The sequence below is a fragment of the Malaclemys terrapin genome, chromosome 6, assembly GCF_027887155.1.
Source record: "Malaclemys terrapin pileata isolate rMalTer1 chromosome 6, rMalTer1.hap1, whole genome shotgun sequence".
Taxonomy (NCBI): Eukaryota; Metazoa; Chordata; order Testudines; family Emydidae; genus Malaclemys; species Malaclemys terrapin.
Window position 1 is genome coordinate 84,890,363 of NC_071510.1, and position 13,609 is coordinate 84,903,971.

The following is a 13,609-nucleotide window of genomic DNA, read 5'->3' on the forward strand; positions in this document are numbered from 1 at the left end:
ACACCAAAGGCAGGGCGGTTTGCTGGGCCCCAGGCCCCCCACACCTTGCTCAGCCTTGGGCATTGTTTGCACACCTCGTCCCTTCTGCTTCCGGAGGCAGCGCCGGGGATGATTTGCTGCAGATGACATCAGCTGTGGATGCTGGAACAGCGGCAGCAGCAACGCGCCGGGATGTGCCGGGTCCCCCCTCCTCCCCGGGTCCCAGCCCTGCACCGTCTCGGTATAAAAGCGCCGCCGCCTCCCCGCCCGCCCTCACTCGCCTGCTGCCCGCAGCCCGGCACCACTCGGCAGCTCCGCGCCGAGGAGGGAGGCACCGCTGGAGATAATCCTTTCCCTCCCTCCCCCCAACCCCGAGCAGCAGCAAGAGGAGGAGAGGGGCTGGCAGGATGGCGACCGTGGTGGTGGAAGCGGAGCCGGACCCGTCTTGTAGCATCCCCAACCCCGCGTCCCCCTCGCCCAGCCTCTCGCACCGCTTCCTCGACAGCAAATTCTACCTGCTGGTGGTCATCGGCGAGCTCGTGACCGAGGAGCACCTGAAGCGAGCCATCGGCAACATCGAGCGAGGTAAGCTGCCCGGCCCGCCCCCGAGAACAGCCCTGCTGCTGCGGGTGGGGGTGGGAGGCACGGGGACAACCACAGGTTGCACAGAAGTCCTTGCTGTTGTCTCCTCTCCCCCTTTTATCGGCCATAAATGCCCCCGGCTCGGCACCCGCCCTTGGCTCCTCACCGCCTGCCACGAGCGGGGCTGCAGCTCGCAGCGTCCGGCGCCAGGAGTCAAGATGTTGCCTTCACTAACCCACAAGGAAAAAAGAATCTGATGCAACCACTCCCTTTGCTCGGAGGGGGAAAATCCTCTGCTCCGAGCTGCAGCGCAGCGCCAACAGTTGGCAACGGGGCTAGCCCAGCCCAACCCAGACTGGCTTCAGCCTCCTCGGCTGGCTGACACGCGCCTTGCAGGGGTCGGGAGGGTAGCCTGGGTTGGAACCGGCGGAGGGATGCAGCTGTGGTTCCTGAAGCGGTTTTGGTGGTTCAGTTTGGCGCATGGGAGGGAGAATTTTCCTCTTAGCTCAAGGAGCGCCCCACCTTGCGTGTCATCATTGCCCTTTTTACCGTTTCAGAAGGAAAACTGGGGAAAGCCAAACAGAAATCTCTGCCTGCTGGAGAGGGGGCTTCTTATTTTCTGCCCTTTTCCTTTACCCCCCTCGGACCTACAGCCTCCTAGGTGTCACTCCTAGGTGTCTATCGAGAATGTGCAGACATAAAGGACGGGGGACAAAGACTGCAGGAATCTGATCTTTGTGTTCAAGCCAATGTTAATCTAGTAGTTTAGGTGCAGTATCATAGGACATACATGGCTATTAAATCCATAAAGCAGCAACAGCAGCAGCGATGAAGGAGGAGACTCCTTCTATATCGCATTGGCTTCCCTCACACAAAGATCTGCAGTTGGCTTTTGCTGCACCCACGTAGCCTGAGACATAAGGAAGGAGAAGGTGAACGGGTGAGACAACAGACCTCTCCCTCCACTGCAACTGATCTGGGCCCTCCCCAACTATTCTTGCTTCTCTGTGTCCCCCCCGCCATTGTTACTGCGCTGTGCTAGTGTTTTTTTCTGCAGAGGTCGTTCCGGTCTTCTGCAGCAGCAGTAATGCCTCCCTCGCTTTCTCTATTCCCCTCTTGGTGCTGCTGGAGTCTGTCTGCCCAGAGATACCGGCTCGTGGGCGTGGTGCAGTCCGCACTGCGGTCCCTATGGCAGCCCATAGCGGACAAAGGGCGTTCACATAGCCAAGAAAAAATACATTTTAAACAGTTATTTTTAAAAAAACAAACTGCATTTCCTCACTGCAAAATAAAATCCAAGGGATTTGGGGAGTCGTAGTTCTGAATAGCAAGGAACCCCTGAGCAGGATCTCAGCTGCTTCTATTGTTTCTAACTTTTAGCAATAAGAATTTTTTTTGCTTTAGAGAATTTTACAGAAATAGATTTTATAGAAGAAAAACAACAAAGATTTAAGTGATTAAAATTTAAATATCTGAACATTCACTCTCATAATCCTTACATTATCCAGCTACAGGCTGCTGCTATGACTCAGAGTATTTTTGCTATATATATATTTTTAAAAGTCACAGCTCCATCAAAATATAAGTGAAAATCACGATTTTCTTAATCAGTCCTTGAGATTGTTTCTAAATAATAGATTTCAGTGAATTGGAAAATGCTGTGATTGCACAATATTGATATGCAGTACAAATAAAATCATTACTAGATGCATGGTTTATTAAGCTACATTACCAATGTTTTTGTAACAAATGTGATTTGTTTTATTTTTGGGGCTGATGAGGGTAGAGATTTCAGAAAATGTCCATTGTCAGAGAGAGATCTTTAAACAGTGAATTGGTTACCATTCCTGGCTTATAGGTGTGGTTCAGCAGTCCCAATAGGACTTCAATTGTCTCTTCCTATTGTTGCTTCAAAACCCACCATCTGTTTTACTTCATTATTTTTTTCCAAATTTATTTTTTACTCCTTTCTGATTAAGGATTAGCTAACCACCTTTTAAAATGACCTTTTTTATAGTTATAGCTGCCATTGTCTTCTAGTGAAAACTGCTAATGCTGTTGCTCTGCTCTGTAATTTAGAGTGACTTGGTCATTGTATTTTCCTAATTTTACCCAAGTTTTGATCGAGTTAAAGCTGCATTGGCTGCATTTTTAAATAAAATTATTAATAATTAATAGAGCAAACGGATGTGTCTTCTGCCCTCAAGACGTCTGATGTCATCCTTCCTCAAGAAATCCTCTTCAGGCTCTTGAAGCTTCTGCTGTGTAATTCCTGCTGTACAGTTTCCATTGCTGCCACCTAAACTCACCAAGCATAGCAGCTTTTAAAATTTTAGATATTTATAAGCAACCCTGTGGGCTGTCTACTCAAACTGTTGGATTAGAAGTCCCCTCTCTCCTGCAGGTGGCAGATGATCTGATTAGGAATTCAACTACTGGAGATATCACTGATCTGATATTCAGCTGCTTTGTTCTGGATTAACACACTGGGGGAGTCTGTAGCTATATATTTATGGAGTAAATATGGGCTTGATGAACCTCTTCTTTTCTGAGGAAAGCTCATTACTATCTGGAAAAAATAGTCCATTCCAAAACCATCCATTCTCAACAAGGCCTTCAAGAGTTCAGCGTCCCTGTTAACTCTTCTTCTTTGCTGTCTTATCTGGCATGTCTTTTGAGCATCATCATTGAAGATTGTGGATTCTTGTACAGTACTGAAGAGAAACAGAATCAGAGAAGATATTATCTGATAATTTACATCAGTGGTTTGGTCTTACCCAGCCTGGATGATTGCAGATTTAGTTGCCTTAAATTTTATGAAGAGAGGGTTTCTTGTTTTGAGTTTGCCAACTGTATTTTTAAATTCTGAAATATCTCTTTCTGTATAACTACTTGTTTTGAAATGGCAGTCTTCTAGTGGTCTAGGGTTGCCTTCTGATGTGTCAAAAAATGACTTCAAGATCTATCCACAGACTAAGGCTTGTGGGTGTGCCCATTCTGCTGTATAATTAGTCCAGGGGCTAGCGGCATCTGTATTCCTAATATCCCGGAAAGAAGTAATGATCCTAGTTCCATTGTACTTCCACTGACTGCATGCATAACAATACATATATTTATCTTTAAATTGTCCATGGTTTATAGTTCGAGATTTATCTCCATCTCACTTAAACCTGATATTATCACTTTTACTATTTGAAATATACTAATATCAGAAATGCTGAATCATGGACCTTCAAGTACAGAAAATGCTCTGTAAGATAAAGAAAATAATTAAGCTTATTTTCTTGAATCTTCTGTTTTGCACATTGACAGGCTGAGCGATCTGGCTCTGTTCCAGTATTGTATTGTAGAATGTCAATCTAGGCATAAATCTGCACTCTATACATTTGCATCAAAAGGATGTCCATGTACCGAATGATGGCAGGACAGACACTATGTACCTACAACATCACTGAATCAACGTCTGTGTTGCTTTAATAGGTCTACCAAATGCCTGTAGTCTATCCCTAAACAACACCATTGCTCATCATTCAGGGTTTGCTATTATAGGTCAATGAGCTGTTGTCTGGAGCTTGCCTGAGTTTAGAACTTGTTTAATCACCATTGTTTAGCTTCATGATCTATGGTCAGTGTACATTTACAAAAAGCATTTCTCTGGTGTGCTACTTATCTGGATGATGTTTGATGCTGGGTATAATATCTTTAAGATTATTCTTGATTTTAAGTATTTGACACATGGAAATAATTAAATATGAACACTGTTACTGTGGTATATTTAATTCCCAAATTCACTCACCAAAAAATGCACTGCATGACCAAGAAGTTTCTAGCAAATGAAGATAGGAAGACTCCTAGAAGAGGGTGACCTCTGATGCCTACATACAAAGATGTTACAATTCAAGTAGCGAGAGAGTCCCTCTATAGTTCAACTAAGTAATTTAGTTAGGGAATTATTTTAATAAACTATTATGAAATGTATGGAAAATTGTATATTTCTAAAACTTATCTTTTAAAAATGGTTTAAAAATTTCAGTTAATTAATAAAGTGACATACCCCAATATCAGGCACATTGATAGTCTGGCTGAAAAGTTATCATAAAGACACTTATGAAAAATCATCAAAAGTAGCTACTCTCTATGTGCCTTGTGGACCTGCTGCAGAATGAACATTCCTATTATGTCATTGGTGGCACAAAGTAGCTTTTGGATCAAAATAGCAAGCTAAGAGTTAAATCATCTCCTCCCCTGCAAAATCACATGGAAATGGGAGAAATAAACCTGTATTTCAACAGATTTGAAGCTGCCAAAAGCATTAGATGGATTTTCTCTCTATAGCAAAGGCCTCTGGAGTGGGCAGGGGGCAAGGCTCTTGAAATGCAGATCCTCAAACTTGTATGGGGAATCCAGTCATCAAACCTATTGATCTCAGGCCAACCATGCAGAGTGCTGAACTGTCTCTGTGACTTCTCTTTCTTTTCATCCCTACCATCCAGTGTGCCTCCCCAAGGAGTCAAGCTAGGACTAGTTTTTTTTTTTTTCTTTCCCCTTGAGGGAGAAGAAAGTGGGAAATAGTGCTGCTAGTTTGAGCATTAACTCCTAAGTCATGTTGGAATTTCCAGAGGAAATGCCAAGGGATGGTACCATATTGAGTGGCTGCCCTCACCCTTACTCTACCTCCTCCAACTGGATCCTCCCTCCCCAAATACTGCAGAGCCCCAAATCCACAGTTGCATGACAGGACATGTACAGAAAAGAAGGAAAAGCCAGAGAGACAAGTCAGCTTATGGGGAATGGGAAGAGGCAGATACCATTATAGGCTCTGCTGCTTTCCCTCTGCCCATCCACTTGCCATCCAGCTTGGCTAGTTTGTGCTTGTCTAATCACCACATCCCAGCAGAAGAGGATGAACATTTACATTTATTTTCAGAGTGGTGCGAGTGCCTGTACCTTATTGGAGAATAACTGCCTGCACACTTTTTCACTTTTTAAAAAATAAAGAATTTTTGAGTTGTAGAAAAATACAAAACATTCCAGACCATTTCATTCATTTCATATTTGGTTTTCTCATCCCTGTGATATTTAAACTGGTAACTTTATTCCCCCCTCCCAACTATAATCCTTTAAAAATATTTATTATGGAAACATAAGTTTCAGTGCCTTACATGTGTCAAGAATCTCCCTCTTTAAATAATTGAGAAAAGAAACTGGACAGCAAAGTAGTAGTACTGTTTCCAAGTTAAATTAAATTTAAGAGAGGAGATCAAGTAGTATATTTTATGTTTCAGAGAGACAGAATTTTGACACTTTTTGAACAAAAGGAATAAAGTAACAATTTATATTTTCACTTTAAGTGAGATGGCTCATTGCTAGCATAACAGCTCTTCATTAAGAGATCTGCCAATTTAATACTTAAAGTATTGGGACTATAATAAATGTAAGCTGATGTCATTTTTTCTCTCATGGGAGCAAACACAATGATCTTGTAATGTGTCTAAAATATTCCCCTGAATAATTTAGTTTTATGCAATTCAGTAGCTAATGATCAGTAAAAACTATGTATTATTATGTTGCAAGTCAGTTTGGGGGCATATAATATCAATAAATATGTCATGATGCTGCAGAATCAACAAGCAATTCTCAGATTGCAGGAGCCACCACGTTTTAGCACCAATGAACTGACTTCCCCTCATTTCTCACTGACCACTGTCTTCAGTGGTGTCGGAATGTTCAGTATCATACAAGATTGAGCTATACAGCGAGTGCAAATGAACAAAATAGCTGTCAAATGTGTGGATATGAGAGAGAGAAAGGATGGGACATAGGCAGGTTTTGGAATGGAGAAATATTTAACTCTGATGAATGAGAATCCAAAATATTCAGTTGAAAACTTTCAGACCACACATGTTAAATATGAATACATATTGTGTTTTGACTTGTAGGAATCCGATCATGGGACACAAATCTGATTGAATGCAACTTAGACCAAGAACTGAAACTTTTTGTGTCTCGCCATTCAGCTCGGTTTTCTCCTGAAGTTCGAGGTAAGTGTTCTTTTTAGTTTTGACCAGTGTTTGGCATAGCTTAAAAAAAAAAAAAATAAGTAGCCAAAAAAAACCCCAAATCTCCAAAATGGAAAAAACTACTGCATAACTCAGCTTAGATTTTAGTCTCTGACACAGGATGATTTTCTCTATTTAAAGAAAAAGCTTCAGACATTATATTCTTTTGTCAAAATATTCAAATATCTGATGTAATATATTTGATAGTACTTTGTAAGGTAAGCCAACTAAAACCTGTGCTTTAGTTATGTTGCATGTTCAACACTATGTTCAACTTCATTCCATATTGATATTTGGGTGCTACTAAAGTTTAGGCAATACTCATTATTTGAATGAGTGGTTGTTTTCCTTAAGGTAAAGTGACAGATAAACAGCTCTGGAGACTGGAGGTCTTTTATCAGAATAGGCACAGCACAATCCCAACAATGTGCCTTGATCCTGAATTGGATGGACTACTTCTAGAGAGGGAGGAGGGGTGGTTCATTCTCTAAAATCGTTCACTCATGGTTCTCTCTGAGAGTAAGTCTGTAACAAAAGGTGGAGGTTTGTGTCATGGAAATGTGTTCACAAGGAACTGAATTTAGCCTATCAACTCCTGCTGAACAGGTCACCAAAGAACTATTAAAAAGTAGTAACTTTTGGTCACTACTTACTTGGGCTGGAATTGAACTGATAACTGAAAGATGAAAAACTCTGTAGCCCTGTAACAGTTCTCTGCCCCATCCATTTCCTTACTTATGGCACATTTTGGGAAAGAAAGAGTAAGAAGTTTTTGCTTTCTCATGAAGTTCAAGTATTTCTTTGCATCAGAGCAGGCTCTGTTCAGCAAATTACTATCTTGGGGCACTTACTTTAAACAAGGTTACACCCCATCCCTCAGTTAATGAAAAGGGTTTTCAGCTGCCAGAAACCACAGATTCCCCTGAGATCTACATAAAACTCAGGGGAATCCAGTAGAAGACATGTGCCTCAGCACCAGTTCCACAGAATGGAATATTGTAATTTAAAGATTAATACAATTTTCAGCTGATTCCCCATAGTTGGTTGGGGAGGGGGCGAGGGCCCTGCTCCCCTTTAATCTCAAGTCCACCCCTTCTTCACACAGCACCTCAAACTGTTTTGGAGGGCCTTCTGTGGCATTTGGGTATGATGGAGGTGCACTGCTACAGAAATGACCCTTGGCCACCCCTTTGTTATACAGAAAGGGAGGACTATATATGGACGTGCAGGGGAATGCATGTGATCTGGCTTACTTTGGGATTCATTGTTCAGTCAAGTCAATTTCTTTTCCCTCTAAAAGTCAGTTTTTTCTTTTCCCCTATTTTGACTACACTATGACTACACCTGAACTGCTAATTTTGCAGTATGATAAAGCCCTTCAGAATTGGTATAATCCCTGTTCTGTGAACATGGCTTGTATAGTGTTGTGTTTGAGTGGCTCAGATAGAATTTTCCACTCCCCTGCTTTGAATGGTTGAGGGAATACTTTTCTTTCACTTTCATGGGAACTGTGGACTTTTATGGGAGGCATGAAACCTAAATCTTCTCTTCTGACTTCTCGGAAAGCCTGCTTTTCATATGAGGATTTGGTCCAATAAAAAATAATTTTACAGTTTGTTGTGAATCATACAGAATTAACTTCTGTCATTTCATGGGAATCTGATGATTGGTAAGTTTTCTAACTTTTTTTTTTTTTTTTTTTAAACAAATCTTGAGTTTAGGCATGTGCGCAATCAACCTTAGATGTTAATTAATACTATACAGTCTTCTCAAAGGAATGTAGGTTGTTTTCACTGGTGAAATATTTGGGATGTAAGTGTAACAACTAATGCAGCATAATATTGACTAAATAACATTAAAATTACTGGTCATGAGCATGGAGGGATGGTTATGAAATGCTGCTACTGCAGATTCCTAGAATCAATATCACAAATTGTAACAAAGAGATTCTGATGATTCTTGTCTTGCAGTATTCACTCTGTCATCTTTGATAACATACTGGAGCTTTTTCTGTAACTTCGTGCAGTATTAGTTACAACTGCATTTGTCTCTAATAAACAGACTGGTGACCAAATGTGCATAGACTTTGCCAGATTTAGAAAACCAAAATTTTTTGGACTTTTCCCCTTGGCCTGTAAAACAGCAGAATAAATTCAAAAAAATATGAACGTCTAGGTCCTGGTCTTGCCATCGTTGACTTTCATGGAAGCGGGATCAAATCCAAAGTACATATCTTGCAATTTGGTTTAAATTCATTGATCATGAACCAAATTCAGCTGCTTAGTCACACAAGTTTCCCTTTTGTTGCTTTGAGAGTACTTAGATGAGTAAGACTAGCAGGATTTGACCCTGAGGGTGGAACTATACATTACACCTAAATTTAATTTGTAAATGTCTAATTTAAGATTTCAGCTAAAAAATTCTATGCCTTTATTTTAGCAGAAACATGACCGTGCATTTCAGATTTTCAGCAAGTGCAGTTAAATGGCTTAACTTGGGACATTATTTTTGATAGGTTTACATGAATTAAAACCAAGCAAATCCTCTGATATCATTTAAATAAAAGAAATAAGATTACACACTCTATTTTTCAATGGAAAGATTATAAAATCATCTAGGAAATATTCTCTAGGAATTGTATTTTTAGCTGCCTTTTTTGTCTAGACAGCCTGTTTAGTCTGTCATTGTGTAGAATTACAGCTTAATTGTATGTGACTTGAATTCATCACCATCTCTATGACAAACAGTATAAATGTGTATTCTAGCACTGCTCAGTCTTTAAACAATAAGACACAAAAATCTATGTTCAAAGGCATTAAAGAATCTGTCTTAAACCTGAAAAAGTGAGGAAATTCAGAAGTGAAGCTGGCACTCTAGGTCAAATTCTACCCTCAGATGCTTGTATAAGACTCCCATTGACCTCAGTGAGATCCCGCTTCACAGAACTGAGGGCAAAATATTGGTCTCTATCCTCACTGCCTTGGTACTGAACCCATGTGAGACTCCATTGTGCTTTCCATTTTGTGCCATAAAAAGGAAGCCTTTTTTGGAGCCCTTTTTGCATAAAATGTCAAAGTAACTGATTTCTGTTGAAATTTCTGACCCTGGATTGAAATTTAAATTAACATTAATTTCACAACAGAGTTAACATTTTGTGTTAAGTGCAAAACCGAATAAATTTCTCCTCATCTTGAAAAATCCAGGTAGCTAAGACCCATGTTCAGTAAAACAAATATACAATAGTCATCATGGGGAAAAAAAAAATCAACCTGATGAGATTCCAGTAGGGCCCATCATATGTAAGATGGGGGTATAGTTAAATAACAAATGTCACCCTTAATTTTGAAATTCCCTGCTTTTGCCTGTTTAAAACCAAGCCCTTAGTGTGATCCAAACATAAAACCAGATAAACTTTTTGGGGTAGGCACTGTCTTTACTAATGTTTGCATAGAGCTTAGCATAATGGGGTCCTCCACCTGGTGGAGGCCCTCTAAGTGCTACCACAATATAAATGTGTAACAATAATTTTGTGCAGTCCCTGCATGGCTGCACAGTGACAGAGGCAAGAGAAATAAGTTTCTCCACATCTTTCACAGCAATTCAAGGGCTACGCAAAGCAACAATGCAAACAGGGTATGTTACTCCAAAAGAGGGTATGACAGAGGTGGGGTCACACTCAGAAGGTGCAAGGAGAGGCACTGAAGAGAATATGCCTCTCCTGAGCATCCTTACTTTTTACATTTGTATATCTGAGGAATGAGTTAATTTGAGGCCTAATTTTGCTCCCACTGCAGTGCATAACAAAACTCCCATTGATATCAATGGGAGTAGAATTAAGTCTCAACATAGTTTCTTAAATGTTATAAAAGAATAAATTCACTTGCTGGTGTTCTGTATGCTCAGGTACAGCCAGAATAGTACTTATAAAGACAATATATCATGCCCTCAAAATTGAGGTTTAGAATGGAAATGCTAACAGGCCCTTTCCTATGGCTTGTACAGTAGCTGAGTTAGCAGGCTTCTTAATAAAAAAAATCTTGCACTGATGTCAGGTCGTGATGAAAAATAAATAGCAAAGCTAATAAAATGGTTGCCAAGACAACAAGGAACACAACTTAAAATGAATACTCCAGTGCTTACTTCTTTGTTTTCTCCATCATGAACTGATGATAATTTCCATCGTATTTTGAAGTAAACTTCACAAGAAGAAAAAAATCTCTCTCACCCACACACCCACACATGCAACAATTTGTATCTCATGCTAAGATGAGGGTGGAAAACTACTGACTGGTGTTTTATTTTAAAATGGCGCTACTTTTAAACAATTTGTTAGTTCTTTTTAAATTAAAATTTATTTTGCAAGTGCATAATAGGTGAAATTCTTCTTCCACAAAACCAGAGTAAATAGGCTTTGTGTAGGGAATCAGTGTGGGATGAGTGTGATGGAATATATTCTCCTTCATTAGTCAGGCCCTCCACAGATGTTCTTCTGCCCCTCTCTGCCTCCTACACAGAGGCTTCCAGCCACTGGATCAGTGTGGATTCTAGGTCTTGTCCAAATAAAATCCATTTTAGCTAAACCAGCAAGGTTTTTGTGTAGACCAGTTCCTATTGTCTCCTTTCCTAGTTTGCCCCAAATGAACATGTCTTTGCCTATTCAGTACCAGGCAGGAGCTCACTGATGTGGAGAGGAAGTGGAGGCCCTGTTGGTGGCTATTTCATCCATATCTCCACCTACATCTTCAGACTTAAACAGTGAGGAGGGCTTGCTTTGGGCCTTCTGTAGTAGGGTGAATTCTACCCAAAATGCATTGTTTCTGTGATGGAGAAATTATTTGAATCGAGTAGCACATTTAGAAATAGAAAGACTAAAAGGTGATGTATCAGTTTAGTTTGCAGGTTCTCAGTGTGGTGGTTGTGAGTCCCAGTTAACTGACAAACATGTCCAGGGTGGGTTATCACCTTCCCTGCTGGTCCTGTCCTGGTTTTTTAATTCCTTCTTTCTCCTTTGTCTTTGTGGAGAAGTGTGTACACATACAAAATACGTAGCTATAGAGAGACATGCAACTACATGCATGCCAATTTGAATTCATCTGCTTTATTTTAATCTGTATTACTTTTGTAAGATGTTTGAAGAAACTTTCTTGAAGCAGATGTTGCTGCATAGGCATTGTTTGCACCACACTTTTAAATATAAACTTTCTGCTAAATGCCGTCTTTTAATACAACATGGCACAGATGCTTAATCAATAAAGGTCATTTTCAGAGATGTGCAGCTTTTCTTGTGTTAAAATACCCACAACATACCATACACACCTTTTTATTATTAATTATACTTGTTGAGTTGTTGCATAACAGTGCCGTCTGACTGAATACTATGTGTAGATTTTTAATTAAAATGACATAAGCACCTTTATTTGTCTTGTAATGGAGAATTTGTGCACTGCATTTTAGCCATTATTACTTGTATAGAAATATGTGACTTTATGTGAGAAATACAGTACTGACTCTCTTTATGTTAAATAAATCTCCAATACTGAGACCATATCTATGTTAGACAGAAATACAATGGGTCAGATCCTCAGCTAGTGTAAATAGCATAGCGCCCACTGACTTAATTGGAGCTATGCCAATTTATACCAGTTTAGAATCTGTTCTAATGCATTGTAAGATCAGATCCCCAAAATTACTGATAAAATGTGGTTATAAAGTTGTTTTTTAACTCTACTTTCAGCAAAGTTTATTTTTTTTAAAGTTAAAATATCCTGGCCTACATTTGGATCTCATTTACACCAGCATAAATAAGAGTAACTGGGATCATCATCTGGCACCAGGTGTGTCTATACTGCAATATCTGTCTAGTATATTGTGTTCTATGCAGAGAAATGGAGAGCACTGTCAATGTCTAAGCACTGAGCAACGTCTCTAAACACTTAGATACATTCATCTTCAAACGCAAGTAATCTGGCATGTTAACAAGCTCAGGGCTAGTCTATAAATATGATTCTCAACCTAGTAGAGACTTCTGTACCTTGAATAACTATCTGGGGAGAATCAGATGAGCTTGGAATATATTTGGAGAGTTTAGTTCCAGTTGGCTAAAAGATTTGTTTTTGTGCTATAAAGTGGTTGCTACTTGGAAGAAAGAAAATGGAGGCAGAGAGAGCTCGAGTGGAGAATTAAGCTGATTCATGCTGCTGGATCTGTGATTGGTGTTCCCTGTAGGGGTGTTGCTGCTAGCAACTTCACAGTAGAGTCACTGTCTCTCACTACAGAGTAGCGCTGAGGTAGGGGATTGCAGACAGCTTAGACGAAGGTGAAAAAGGATCCCTGAGATGGTGCTCACTCAGGAAAGAAATGCCATGATTTCAGAAAGTATAATTAGCTTTATTTTGTAGTGTACAAAGATTTCCATAGATCAGTAAAGGATTACAAGTAAAATACCTAATATGTCTGGCTACGGGAATAGATATGAATTACTTAATCTCTTCCTTTTAGTGGTAATCAAAATTCCAGAAGTGTACTACTAAGGGATTTTATTTGTTCAGTGAGTCAGTTGTTGCACTGACGTGACAATCATTCTTGAATAACTTGACACTTCTGTTTTTTTTTAGGAATGCTCTCAAAGACAATTAACATGAATTTACATTACTGCTAAAACACCAGTACATGCTGATATTAAGCTGCTAAAGTGAATCAGCAATAGTACTGAGAAGTTTATTTTTAAATGCCTTGCATCACAAGTAGATAAAATTAGCATGTTATTATAGAACTCTCCAGTTTCCATAGCAAAGGGTCTTGGCTTGTATGTGGAGGGTGGGCAGCAGTGAAGGGTTAGGTGAGCCTTAACTGAGAATTTCCTTTTAGATCAGCGGTTCTCAAACTGTGGGTTGCAACCCCATTTTAATGGGGTTGCCAGGGCTGACTTAGACTTGCTGGGCCCAGGGCTGAAGCCTGAGCCCCACTGTCGGGGGCCAAAGCTGAAGCCA

At 40.1% G+C, this 13,609-nt stretch overlaps 1 protein-coding gene across 1 annotated transcript in view; it reads left to right on the top strand.

Moving 5' to 3' along the window:
* The first annotated feature begins 221 nt into the window (after positions 1–221).
* MAP1B (microtubule associated protein 1B) overlaps positions 222–13,609 on the top strand; it is a 119,634-nt gene continuing 106,246 nt past the window's right edge. The window contains exons 1-2 of the mRNA XM_054031973.1: positions 222–564; positions 6,501–6,602. Coding sequence (XP_053887948.1) covers positions 387–564; positions 6,501–6,602 — 280 coding nt within the window. The 5' untranslated portion in view covers positions 222–386. The remainder of the gene's footprint in view (positions 565–6,500; positions 6,603–13,609) is intronic.